Here is a 13765-nt window from a genome sequence, read left to right as displayed (position 1 = left end):
TCTCAATAGATGCAGAAAAAGCCTTTGACAAAATTCAGCACCTATTTATGATTAAAACTCTTCAAAAAATGGGCATAGAAGGAATCTACCTAAACATAGTAAAGGCCATATATGATAAACCTACAGCAAACATTATTCTCAATGGTGAAAAACTGAAAGTATTCTCCCTAAGATCAGGAACAAGACAAGGGTGTCTTGTTATTATTATTATTCAACATATTATTATTGTCATGCGAATGTATGTTCCTCGGTTCTTTGTCTCATCACAACAAAGATTTGGAGCAACGGACATTAAAGCCCTCAGCGTGTCAAAGCTCTCAGGTCTTGGACAAACCGTGTTATAGCTCTTAGGCAAATCAGTGTTACAGCTCTATTTTATTTAGAAGATAGCAGGAGAATCCATCTGCGAAGTGTGAGGGCATGCTAACCCAAAGACTCAAAGAGAAGAGAGTGGAGGAGCATGCGGGGGAGGGAGAGAGAGAGAAAGCGCTTTGGCTCCTCCTTTTATATGTTTTTTCCTCCACCTGGGCCTGCCCTATGCAAATTGGGCTTAGCCAGGAGTGCTGTTTGTTCTACCTGAAGTCTTCACTCTGGTCCTCGGACCTTCCTTTGACCTTCCTTTGTTCTATTTTAGTGGGCTTTTCCCTTCCTTTTCTTTTAGCCACCGCCATTTTGGACTCCTTTTCCCTATTCTACCTACCTAACATTATTATTCAACATAGTTCTGGAAGTCCTAGCTACAGCAATCAGAGAAGAAAAAGAAATAAAAATAATTCAGATCAGAAAAGAAAAAGTAAAGCTCTCACTGTTTGCAGATGACATGACACTGTATAGAAAACCCTAAAGATAGTATCAGAAAATTACTAGAGCTAGTCAGTGAATTTAGCAAAGTTGCAGGATACAAAATTGATACACAGAAATCACTTGCATTTCTATATAATAACAATGAAAAATCAGAGAAATTACAGAATCAATCCAATTTACCATTGCAAAAAAAAAAAAAGAAGACCTATCTAGAAATAAATTTACCTAAGGAGATGAAAGAACTGTATACAGAAAAATTATAGGACACTAATGAAAGAAATCAAAGATGACTTAAACAGCTGGAGAGATATTCCATGTTTCTGGGTAGGAAGAATCAATATTGTGAAAATGACTATACTACCAAATGCAATCTACAGATTCAATGTGATCCCTATCAAATTACCAATGACATTTTTCACAGAACTAGAACAGAAATTTTCACAATTAATATGGAAACACAAAAGACCCTGAATAGCCAAAGCAGTCTTGAGAAAGAAGAAATGGAGCTGGAGGAATCCACCTTCCTCACTTAATATTATCCTGGTTTTAGAATAGAGGACACTGAGTGCCAAGTACTTCCATAGTGTGCCATGGTCTCACAAAGGACAGAGGGACATTATGTCTCAGGTGCTCTGACTTACCGTCCTGACCATCTCAATGACTTATAGCTTGCCCAGTGTCAGAAATGCTCATTAAAAAAATTATTTAAAAATGCTTTTTGACTATGTGCATTATGGGATCTTAGTTCTGCAACCAGGGATTTAACTTCGGCCATGGAATGAAAGCAAAGCATCTTAACCACTGGACCATCAGGGAATTCCCAGGAAGACACATCTTGAGAGCTTTGTCTACAGGTCTCAAGACACATGCATCCTGAACTTGGCCTGAAGTTAATAAATAGGATGCTAAGAACTTCCTAGAGCAGGAAGTCAGATTGGGGATTGTAATTGAGGGTAGATTCCAGGTGACCATGCACCCTGGGTGCCAGAAGTGACTAGGATGTTGACACTAGCAGTAGCATCATGCTAAGTTCAGATGGACCCAGGAGCCCTTTAACAAACCACCTTTCCCGTCATTACCATCCCTAAGTGGCCTTTTATTTTATATGGCGGAGGATCTAAACTCAGCTCAGGATTCTCTAATTCCTCTGGTGCACAGGATGACTCATGGATTATCTGTGGTTCCCAGACAGTGCTCTGACCAACCACAACGCAGGTATTCCTGGCAGCACCAGTGGGAAGAGGCAGGGCCATGCCAGTCCAGGGTGAGGATTTTGGGGTTAGAATTTCAAGGTATGTGAACCTCTGTCCCATGAGAATTGAGTGACTGTAATGCTTGGGGAACCAAGTACCAGGCTGATATTGAACCTGGGGCATTTACAGGTCACCCCTAATTAGAACAGAACAGGCAGCGAGTTCTCAGCATGTCTGGCCCCTCCGCTTTGTACACCTCCAAGGGGAATGTGGGTGGGGAGGACAGGTTTCTGCCTGTCCAGGGCCCTCAGGGTGGGGAGGAGGAGCCTGAAGTCTCTGCCTGGACCAGAGACACAGAGAACACCTCCCTAGGTCATCGGGGCTTCTCTCTGAGAGGTGAGGTCTCCACCTCTCAGAGGTGTGTAAGTGGGGTGACCTCAGAGAACCAGAGTGGGTTCACCTAGTCCCTTGCCCGGAGAGGGGGGGGAGTGACCAGGGTTTATGTCCTGTTGCCAGGAACATTAGAAAGGGCCTGGCCTTGTCAAGTCACTTGTTTGTCCAAGGCCACTTTTGCTGATGGTCTCTGGTCTAGGTGGAGGCTGTAGGAGGCACATGTTTGTGTAAATATTCACTTTGGAGCTCAGTTTATGGGCAGGAGGTAAACAAAATCCTGAGTCCCACAGTGGGTTTTGTGCCTTGACTCAGGTCTGGTTCCCCAAGAGCTGTACTGGGCTTTTGCCTTTACTTCCCAACCCTTTCTTCCAAGTGTCCCTTGAGTTTGCTCAACACAGGAGGCTGAAAAGTGGTGAAGTGGCAAAGTGGAGGCTTTGGTGGCAAAGTTACTGTGGGCTGAGAGCAACCACCGAAGTCCACACAGCAAGGGAGAGGAGGAGGGGGCACTGAGCCAAGCAGAAGGGGACCTGCAGAGCAGACCTGCTGTGTGCACCCTGCTGGATATTGAGAGCATAGCATTAGCCATTAGTTGTTAGTGATACCCACAGTGATGACCTTGAGTCATAAATGATGGGAATGCTTTTTAATTCATTTTTTAAAAAGCATAAAAAAGGTTTTATTCCCATTAAAAATAAAAAATGAAGTATAATTGACTTATTATATTAGTTTTAGGTATATAGCATACTGATTCAATATTTGTATACATTATAAAATGATCACTGCAAGTCTAGTTGCCCTCTGTCACCATACAAAGTTATTCCAATATTATTGACTGTATTTCCTATGTTGTACATCACATCTCACTATTTATTTTTTTAACTAAAAGATTGTACCTTCTAATCTCCATCACCTATTTCACTCATTCTCCCCACTCCTTCCTTATTCTGTTTTCTTTTAGAAGTCAGGGAAGTAGGTGCCTCTTTTTTAAAGGTTCATAATGGTTAAAAATTAAAAAAAAAATATGCTTAGAAGTGAAACTTTTAATTGCTATCCAGAAATGTTGGCTTTTATAAATGACTTTTCTCAAGAGTTGCTCTGCATGGTGGCCTGTGAGCAGCACTGAGTTTTCCAAACCCTTTGTGAAACCAGCCTCTGCCATTAATAGAGCACGTCTCTTCCCAGGACTTCTGTATCATAAAAATGATCATAGCTTACACTTGTTTTTTAGTGTTGGTTTTAGAGTACTTAGAGCTGTTGTGGCTCTTAGTTGTCCCACAATTCCTCGAGGTAAACAAAGACCTGGAGGGCAGGTGGGCACATGATGGGCTTAGGGTCATGTGACTCGCAGGTGGCCGACCTGGTTTCTGAAGCCCAGTGTTTGGACTCCCAGGCCAGTGTTCTCTGCATTCTCTTCTCTCCTCCCACAGCCTCCATGAGACTCAGAGTCAAGAGATGTTTTTCTGACAACAGCTCTGTCACCTGCTTCCTACAGAGTTTTTTTATTTTTTCCTGTAGGTGTTACAAATATTTCAAAACTACAAACATTGAATATGCTTGAAGGGTAGTAGAAAGTGTCACCTGAGAATGTGCATTTTTAACACAAAGATTATTTTTAGCTGATTTTTTTTTTTTTTTTGAGAAATAGACACAGGAGAAACTGTAAAGACAGAGCAGAAGTTACCCTTCTGTGAGGGACATTTACATTGATGAAGGAAATTTCCATTTGTAAAGGTGTCTTCCTCCCAGTACCAAAAAGAGAAGGATGTCTCTAAATCACAGAAGAATCTTGTCAATGGAGAATACTTAAACCTCTGTGAAAAACCCAGCCATTTTAATTTTAGCTGCTTTTCCTATTAACTTCTCATTGTGTCCCTACCAATCTTTCTTTAGCTGGAGATAGTATTTAAGGTGGTGGCTTGGGCCATCTCAGGGAGTTACTCAGTTTTTCTTGAAGATGGTAGAATTGGGCCAGAAACACTTCAAGTAGTGTGGAAATGTAGCGGAGAAACTGTAAGTTCCCCTAAGAAGCAAGAGGTGAGCCGGAATGTCAAGTGCTTGCAGGAGATTAACTAACAAGGACTCCACCACGAGATGTCTGCCTCAGAGACTCTCATAGAACTTTGAAATGATTGTTGTGGTATTATATTGGACTGTTTTAAATATCTTTTACAGTTTCACAGTTATGCAGAATTCTTGTGAAGCAAGAAGAACTATGTTCCCAGTTGTTTTGTGGGAAGGCTATTCACTGGGTTATAGGTTGGTGTCAAAGATGAAGGCTTTATGGGAACAATTTTTGATCTTGTTCTTGCTATCCAGAAGGTTTTCATTTGGTTAGTTTCAAGTTTGCTAATGAACATTTTCTCAATTGTTTTATTTCTTACTCGTTGAGGATTAGGATCAAGAACAGACAGAGGAGGGACTTCCCTAGTGGTCGGTGGTTAAGAATTTTCTTGCCAGTGCAGTGGACATGGGTTCCTGGTCCAGGAACTCAGATCCCACATGCCTTGGGGCCCATCAACTGCAACTACGGAGCCCACTTGGTGCACCTACCGAAGCCTGTGTGCTCTAGAGCCTCTGCTCTGCAAAAAGAGGAGCCAGCAAAACCAGAAGCATGGCCGCTACAACTAGAGAGTAGCCCTCACTCACGGCAACAAGAGAAGGCCCACACAGCAAGGAAGAGCCCGTGTGTGTCAACGAAGACCCAGCAGAGTCAAAGATAAATAAACAAACAAGATTTTAAAAAAGAGCAGACAGAGGAGCGGAAGCTCTGAGCCAGGACTGGCATTTGTTGTTCAGTCGCTCAGTTGTGTCGGTGTCTGCTACCCCAGGGACTGCAGCATGCCAGGCTTCCCTGTCTTTCACCACTGGCCTTACTGTTTTTTAAAAAAATAAATCAATTTTGATTGCACTGGGTCTTCACTGCTGAGCAAGGACTTTTCTGTAGTTACAGTGTGCGGGCTTCTCACTGCAGTGGCTTCTCTTGTTGCGGAGCACAGGCTCTAGGTGTGATGGCTCCAGTAGTCAGCGTGCATGGGCTCAGTAGTTGTGGTGCACAGGCTTGGTTGCTCCACAGCATGTGGGATCTTCCCTGACCAGAGATGGAACCTGTGTCCCCTGCATTTGCAGGCAGATTCTTAACGACTGGACCACCAGGAAAGTCCATGGCATTACTCCTTAATGAGGCTATCTGCTCAACTCGCTTATTAAATACTATGTCTCAGCAGAAAAAATCCAATCAGATAGTAATGAGGTGCCTTTATTTTATACTAATTTTTGGTGAATTTGTTGCATCTATCAGTATTCTCTTTGGTGGGTGACATTACACTTACTGTAATTAGAACAGTATCAGGGTCAAAAGGAGAGCTGAGTAACAGGCAACAATGATTTCCTAAGCAAATCATAAGTTTTAGGACCGTTTGGGATGGCAGGTGTTAGTGCTGGGCTTCTGATGGAGAGCCCCAGGTTTGCAGGCTGCAGCACTGGACTGCCCTCGGCCTTACCTGGGCTGACGTTCTTGTTTCTCTGTGTGAGCCTACATATTTCTATCTCAGTGCGGTCTATACAAAGTCTGTTTTACAGTGTACAGTCTGAGGGGCTCTTCCATAAGCTCTTAGAACTTCTAGGGGTGAATGATAGGGCTTGCTGGAAATGTAACAGTGAAACTTTGTGTTCTTGAGAACAGATCCTCTTACTCTGATCTGATCATCCTATGCATAATTCTTTAGCTTAACAGTGATTTCTTCTCTGTAATAGATGAAGCTTTCTATTACCTTGTGGAAGGTGAGGCAGTTGGTGTAGCCTGTGAACCTGTGGGTGCAGAACAAGACAGGAGTGTCGGGGTTTAATGTTACATCCATTTGAGGAATGGGGACAACTTTCTCTATATATCCTCATCAGGCACTAGTTTGTTGAGCAGAAAATGCTTGTTAGTTTTGTTTGTGTTGGGGATTCAGCTTCTCTTCCTCTTGCATATCTTTTCCACAACTTCAGACAGACAGAAGAGTGCTATCAAGGAAAGCCTGGCAGTTGCTTATCCTGTCTATATTAATAAGGAAGGATTGCTTAAAAGGAAAAGCTTGCTCCAACGTCAAGTTCCTGAAAGATTTCCAAAGTTTTGACATTTTGACTTTTGAGAAGTCTGTGGAGGAAATGATGCTAGGGTCATGGCGTTTACTTTTGATGACTTGGATTTGTGTTGAGTGTTTGGTTTTCTTTGATGGGAGAGAAGGGGACCTTCAAGGGGTGACTAGAGGGAAGAAGTAGGTTGTGGGGTGGAGTGGCCATTTGGCAGGGTGAGCAAGTGTTGCAGTTTTCTACCTTTAGTTTTGGGAAAGAAAATTGCTTTCCTTAAGGCTTACTCAAGGGAGAAGGCTCAGTGTCCTCCACCTCACTTGTTTAGGATTTTAACTTTTGCCTTAGGGAAGAGATGATTGGTAACATTTCTTCCAAACCAGCAATAAGTGGCTGATGACAAACTGTGGACAAAAATTGTTTTTTAGCTTGATTTCAAGGGACAGCCCAGCTTCCAGAGGGTAGGGACATATTGACACAGTGTCCCTCGGGGCTGAGACCCTGAGAACCTCCCAGCCTGATTTCTCGGTGATGTTCCAACAGAGTCTGGGCTCTGTTTTCTTATTGTACTGATGTGTGAAGTTTGGGGTGGGTACAAGTGAATGCGTTTGTCTCAGTGTCTCAATTCATAAAGATTCTTAAGAAGGTGATAAGAGTGTGTCTCCCATACATGAACCATTTTGACTTTCTGTTAGGCTGAGATGTTGAAAGAACACGGGGACAGGGATAGACTGCCAGCAGAGCTTGTTCGTATGGAAGCAAATTTCTTACCCTTTTTCTGGTGCTAGTGATAAAGAACCCGCCTGCCTATGCAGGAGTCATAAAGAGACACAATTTCGATCCCTGGGTGAGGAAGATTCCCTGAAGAAGGAAATGGCAACCCACTCCAGTATTCTTGCCTGGGAAATCCCATGGACAGAGGAGCCTGGTGGGCTACAGTCCACAGGGTCACAAAGAGTTGGACGTGTCTGAAGCAACTTAGCACCAGCACCCTAAGAATAACTTGGTATTTTGCCAAATGCATTCTAAAGCACTGGTTGTAGTATTTATTGAACTTATAGAGTGTAGTGAGTACGAAGTACTAAGGCTTCATTTTCTTTGAATGTAAAATTTTGGCTTAAGGTTAAAATTATTGTCTGCTTGTCTAACAGGAGATAGATATTTTCAGGTGAATCATAAATGTAGTGTTTTGCCAAAAATGCCCTTTTAATATGCTAATGGTAAAAGTAAAACTTGTGTTAAGAAAACTGGTAGAGCTTGCATTTCTAATTAAGCCTTTTTTTCCTTTTAGGAAGGCACCAGAGTCGTTCAGCCCATATTCTTGGGGAAAATGATTAGTTATGTTGAAAACTATGATCCCACCGATTCTGCCGCTTTGCATGAAGCCTACGGCTACGCTGCAGGGCTGAGCGCCAGCGTGCTGGTGTGGGCCGTTCTGCACCACTTATACTTCTATCACATTCAGCGTTTGGGGATGAGGCTGAGAGTAGCCCTGTGCCATATGATCTACTGCAAGGTGAGTGTCACTCAGTTTCACAGTGTATACCTCCCCTGAAGCATCAGGAACATTTAGGGAAAGTTCTCTGTAAACTAAACTTTTGTAACTGGGATCATTTGTACTTTACTGGAGAAGCTTGGTGTTTGCACCAAGTCAAGTTTTTTTTTGTTGCTTTTCCAATATATAATAAGTTTTCTACTGAGATTGGATCAGGGCTACCTTTTATGACTTTTAGCCACATAATATCCACTGTTGCATAATATCCACTAAATCTGTAATAAAATCTAATTAAAAATTAAAGTATTAAAGGTATCCCATTGATTTTCAATGTTTTTATGCCTAATTCTCATAGTGGTATTTCTGGAAATTTTGTTGTTGTTGTTCATTAAAAGCTTCAAAGCTGTATTTAAAAGTGAACTTCAGGATTGGATCCATAAAATTAAATCTTGGAGAACAGAATGGATTTGAGAAAGGGAATGATTATATTTTTCAATGGCCCATTTAATCACATTCAATACAATTGTGTTAACTAAAGAAAAATAGAGTTTCTGGTCTTATGTTTAGATCTTTAATCCATTTTGAGTTTATTTTTGTGTATGGTGTTAGAAAGTGCTCTAATTTCATTTTTTTACAAGTGGTTGACCAGTTTTCCCAGCACCACTTGTTAAAGAAATTGTCTTTAATCCATTGTATATTCTTGCCTACTTTGTCAAAGATAAGGTGTCCATATGTGCGTGGATTTATCTCAGGGCTTTCTATTTTGTTCTATTGATCTATATTTCTGTCTTCGTGCCAGTACCATACTGTCTTGATGACTGTGGCTTTGTAGTAGAGCCTGAAGTCAGGCACGTTGATTCCTCCAGTTCCATTCTTCTTTCTCAAGATAGCTTTGGCTATTTGAGGTTTTTTGTATTTCCATACAAATTGTGAAATTATTTGTTCTAGCTCTGTGAAGAATACTGTTAGTAGCTTGATAGGGATTGCATTGAATCTATAAATTGCTTTGGTTAGTATACTCATTTTCACTATATTGATGCTTCCAATCCATGAACATGGTATATTTCTCCATCTATTAGTGTCCTCTTTGATTTCTTTCACCAGTGTTTTATAGTTTTCTATATATAGGTCTTTTGGAGAAGGAAATGGCAACCCACTCCAGTGTTCTTGCCTGGAGAATCCCATGGACGGAGAAGCCTGGTAGGCTGCAGTCCATGGGGTCGCACAGAGTCGGACACAACTGAAGTGACTTGGCAGCATATATAGGTCTTTAGTTTCTTTAGGTAGATATATTCCTATGTATTTTATTCTTTTCATTACAATGGTGAATGGAATTGTTTCCTTAAATTCTCTTTCTATTTTCTCATTATTAATGTATAGGAATGCAAGGGATTTCTATCAGCAGATGAATGGATAAGAAAGCTGTGGTACATATACACAATGGAGTATTACTCAGCCATTAAAAAGAATACATTTGAATCAGTTCTAATGAGGTGGATGAAACTGGAGCCTATTATACAGAGTGAAGTAAGCCAGAAAGAAAAACACCAATACAGTATACTAATGCATATATATGGAATTTAGAAAGATGGTAACAATAACCCTGTATACGAGACAGCAAAAGATACACTGATGTATAGAACAGGATTTTGGACTCTGTGGGAGAGGGAGAGGGTGGGATGATTTGGGAGAATGACATTGAAATATGTATAATATCATATATGAAACGAGTCACCAGTCCAGGTTCGATGCAGGATACAGAATGCTTGGGGCTGGTGCACTGGGATGACCCAGAGGGATGGTATGGGGAGGGAGGAGGGAGGAGGGTTCAGGATGGGGAACACATGTATACCTGTGGCAGATTCATTTTGATATATGGCAAAAACCAATACAATATTGTAAAGTTAAATAAAATAAAAGGTATTAAAAAAAGAAAAATATAATTATAACTCAGGCTAAATACAAACTCGCTATATGCTATATGCTATAGTTACAATTGTTTTATTGGCATTAAAGACAATAATTGGATATTTTGGATAAAACTTGAAAATATCCATTGTCTTTAGTAATTTGGGGGAGAATTTGTTGCTGTTCTTTCAAGTTATCTTCATAATACTATATTTCCTTTTTCTTTTTAGTATGCATTATAGAAGTTTTAATAAGACCTGATTTGATGTGTTCAGTGATTTTTATATTGAGAAATGCCACACAACTACTTCATAGCTTACCCTGATCTTAGCTAGTATAAAAGGAATTAGGATTTCAGGTGTCTTTACAAAGAAATTGCCACAGATACACCATGTCAACTGCTGAAAGTCTCTGTGTAAAGTTGTTTCTCAGTATTGTTTTGCCCTGGGTTATTTGCTTTAAAAAATCCTTATTTAATTGTATTATATACTTGAATTTTTATGCGAGAGTAGATCTGAAGTGTTCTCAAGTGAAAGTGTGAAAGTGAAAATCGCTCAGTCATGTCCGACTCTTTCCGACCCCATGGACTATGTAGTTCATGGAATTTTCCAGGCGAGAATACTAGAGTGGGTAGCCTTTCCTTTTCCAGGGGATCTTCCCAACCCAGGGATCGAACCCAGGTGTCTCGCATTGCAGGCATATTCTTTATCAGCTGAGCCAAAAGGGAAGACCTAAGTGTTCTCAGGAGGCACACAAAATGGTAACTACATAAAGTGTGAATATGTTAATTGGTTTTACTACAGAAATCATTCCCCAATGTATATTTTTAACAATAATCATGTTGTCCACCTTAATACATATAATTTTTATTAAAAGATAAAATCCTAATCAAAAGCTAAAACCAAAAAATTTAAATTGAAATTGTCACTTCTTTTACCTAGTTGCTACTTATGCTGCTTATCTAGAGCTTCTGTTTCTTGGGAATGTTTTTCTTGGCAAAATGTAAAGTGTCTTCTCCTCATCTTTCTTTGAGCATACTCTTGTTAATCTCAGCGCTGTATGAACCCAGGGCCCCTGGCATCTTACTGTGTGTGTTTGGCACAAGAGCTGGTTTCCTCCTGGGTGACATGGAAATGGCAGTGGTGACTGTACACTCTAGCCAGGGTTCTTCATTGTCCCTCATCATATATTTGTTATTCTCTTGCACCTTTCACTGTTTAAGAGATGAGTACTCAGATTTCTCCACAAGTTAGCTAGATGTTTGTCTTTCTAGATTGTGCTTAGCTCCCATAAGTATGTGTGAAATTTCACCAGAACTGCACTGTGAAAACCTTGTTAGGTGTGAGGTCATGGTTCAGTCAAAGCTCACTCTTTGCTGCACAGGTGAGTCATTGTCCACCTGTTTTTCCTTCCTCTTCACACTAACACTTTGGAATGTCACCTTTGGGAAATTTTTGGGCTCTTTTTAGCTGAACTTTGGATGATCTTGTGGGATGTGTCATAAATAAAATGATTTGTCATTTCTGCAAATTTGGTAAAGTTACTTTTGGCTTTTGGTCATTGATTTAAAAATTATTATAAAATATGCACAATATAAAATTTACAGTTTTAACTAAATTGGGGAACATTGTTTCCCAACTAGATTAGTGACATTAGTGACATGAAGAGCTGACTCATTGGAAGAGACCCTGATGTTGGGAAAGACTGAAGGCAAAAGAGACAGGGGTGGCAGATGATGAGATGTTTAGATACCTTCACTGACTCAATGGACATGAATTTGAGCAAACTTCAGGAGACAGTGGAGGACTGAGGAGACTGCTGTGCTGCAGTCCATGGCATTGCAAAGAGTTGGGCATGACTTAGTGACTGAACAACAACAATTTAGTGACATTAGGAATATTTACATTGTTGAGGAAACAACACTGCTCTTCATCTCCAGAATTTCATCTTCGCAAAGTGATCCTCTCCATCCAATAAACACTAATTCTCCAGCCGCCCCAGCCCACCCCTACCAGCCATCACCATTATACTTCAATCTTTGAATTTGACTTGGTGTCCCATGTAAGTGGAATCATAAAATATTTGTCATTCTGTGTCTCGTTTATGTCATATAGCATAATGTCTTAAGGGTTCATTGATGGTGGAGCAGGTGTCAAATTTAATTCCATTTTACAACTGAATAATATTCCATTATAGGTATATACAGCATTCTCTGTATCCATTCATCTGTTAGTGAACATTTGGGTTGTTTCTACCTTTTGGCTATTGTGATCATTGCTGCTCTGAACACAAGTGTATCAATATCTGTTCAAGTTCATACACTCAGTTCTTTTGAGTATATTCCCAGAAGTGGAACTGCTGTATTATATGCTAATTTTGTGTTTATTTTTTTGAGGAACAGCCATACTCTCTTCTATGGCAGCTATGTTGTTTTACATCCCCACTTTATCACTGATTTTTCTGTTTAACCTGAGGACTAAATGAAACAGTTTTATGAGCCATGAGACTCTGTTTGGATCTGACTGGCGGTCTTTGAAGCAGCTCATGGTGTCTGTTCAGGTTCCTCAGATCTCTAGGGCATTTTTCTTAACAAATAAAGGAATTGTGCAGCAGAGGCTGTGTTTTTTGTAAAGTCAGCAGACTGGCATTAAGAACAGAGGTTCCTCACAGGAACAGTGTTTTGAACATTATACTCACTCATTTCAGAATGAATAAACTAAGCCCAAAGTGTTTAAATGAGGTCTCGCTCAGAATTAATAATCAATTCCAGATTTATAGTCTGTCCAAGTCCTCTAATTTCTTTCTTTAAGGTAGCCTTTCCACTTTCATGTAGTTTGGCTTAAATTTATTTTGGTTTGTTCTTAAGTCTAAATCAACATCCCTTTTTCCTTCAGGCAGGTTCAAGTTCATTGAGAAGCAGGATGGGGGATTTTGCTTCTACCTCCTGCTCCTCCCTTTGTTGTTCTTATGGGCAGGGCTGCCGCCACATTGAGGAGATGAAGGATGAATGTAGGTCCCTAGAGCCCTGCTGTTCAGGGTCACTCTCTTTATCCTAGCACTGCTCAAGACCCCACAAAAACACACTCCATTTTGCTATGTTGTAAGATTGACTTGGTATCACCTTAGCAATCCAATTCTCTGTATCTTTCTCTCACTAGGTACTTCGTCTGAGTAGCTCGGCCGTGGGGAAGACCACCACAGGCCAGATAGTCAACCTGCTGTCCAACGATGTAAATAGGTTTGATCAGGTAAGCTGCTCCTGAGGGATTCTCTTCCATTTCCCATCCTTCTTACTGAATGTAGCTTATTGGGATGCCAGGTGCCAGGGTTTGGTGTCAGCCAGGGTTCTGTTGAGGACCTAAGACAAGGGTTCTTTTTATCCAACTCTCATTTCTTCTGTGTGCAACTCAGATGTAACAATGTGTGTTGTCCTGTGGATGAGAATTTTGTCTTTCTAATAATAGACAGGCATCAGGATTCTTTCCCAGCTTGGTTAGTGTCCCTAGGGGTCCCCCTGGTGTGGCCCTTCTTGGCACATGGTGTTGGTGTTGCTGGGCTGTCTTCCTCCTCCTCTGAATGATGAAGGCCTGGTGGGCAGGGGTTGTTCTTTCCCTGTTCAGTGCCTGCTGTATAGGGAGCCTGTGAGGAATAATGCTAAGTGGGTGGTCCTCAGCCAGACACAACCTATTCTCTGCCATCCCCTCACACTCTTTTTTCCTGCTTACTTTATGAATAAATCATATTACCCATTGTAGCTGTTGGTCAGATCTGTACTGCACTAGACTGATTCTCCTTCAAGTATTCATTCATCAAACATGAAGTAAGACTTCTACTCAGTTTCAGGGATAAATTAGGCTTAGTTTTTGTCCCCCAAAAGCCACAGCCTGTCAGGGAGGTAAAT

At 40.9% G+C, this 13765-nt stretch overlaps 1 protein-coding gene across 3 annotated transcripts in view; it reads left to right on the top strand.

Annotated features, from left to right (window-relative positions):
• The window catches only part of LOC147361933 (ATP-binding cassette sub-family C member 4-like), a 217818-nt gene that overhangs the window by 16495 nt on the left and 187558 nt on the right, over positions 1 to 13765 (top strand). For all 3 annotated transcript variants that reach the window (XM_086330251.1, XM_086330250.1, XM_086330252.1), the window contains exons 4-5: positions 7753 to 7977; positions 13023 to 13112. In XM_086330251.1, the coding sequence (XP_086186377.1) occupies positions 7753 to 7977; positions 13023 to 13112 (315 nt within the window). The remainder of the gene's footprint in view (positions 1 to 7752; positions 7978 to 13022; positions 13113 to 13765) is intronic.

Source organism: Bos grunniens, chromosome 12 (genome assembly GCF_055505025.1).
Source record: "Bos grunniens cultivar Pamir isolate PY7600 chromosome 12, Bosgru_T2T1.0, whole genome shotgun sequence".
NCBI lineage: Eukaryota > Metazoa > Chordata > Mammalia > Artiodactyla > Bovidae > Bos > Bos grunniens.
The sequence above is the reverse complement of the archived record's forward strand: the minus strand, read 5'-3'. Positions and strand labels throughout refer to the sequence as shown.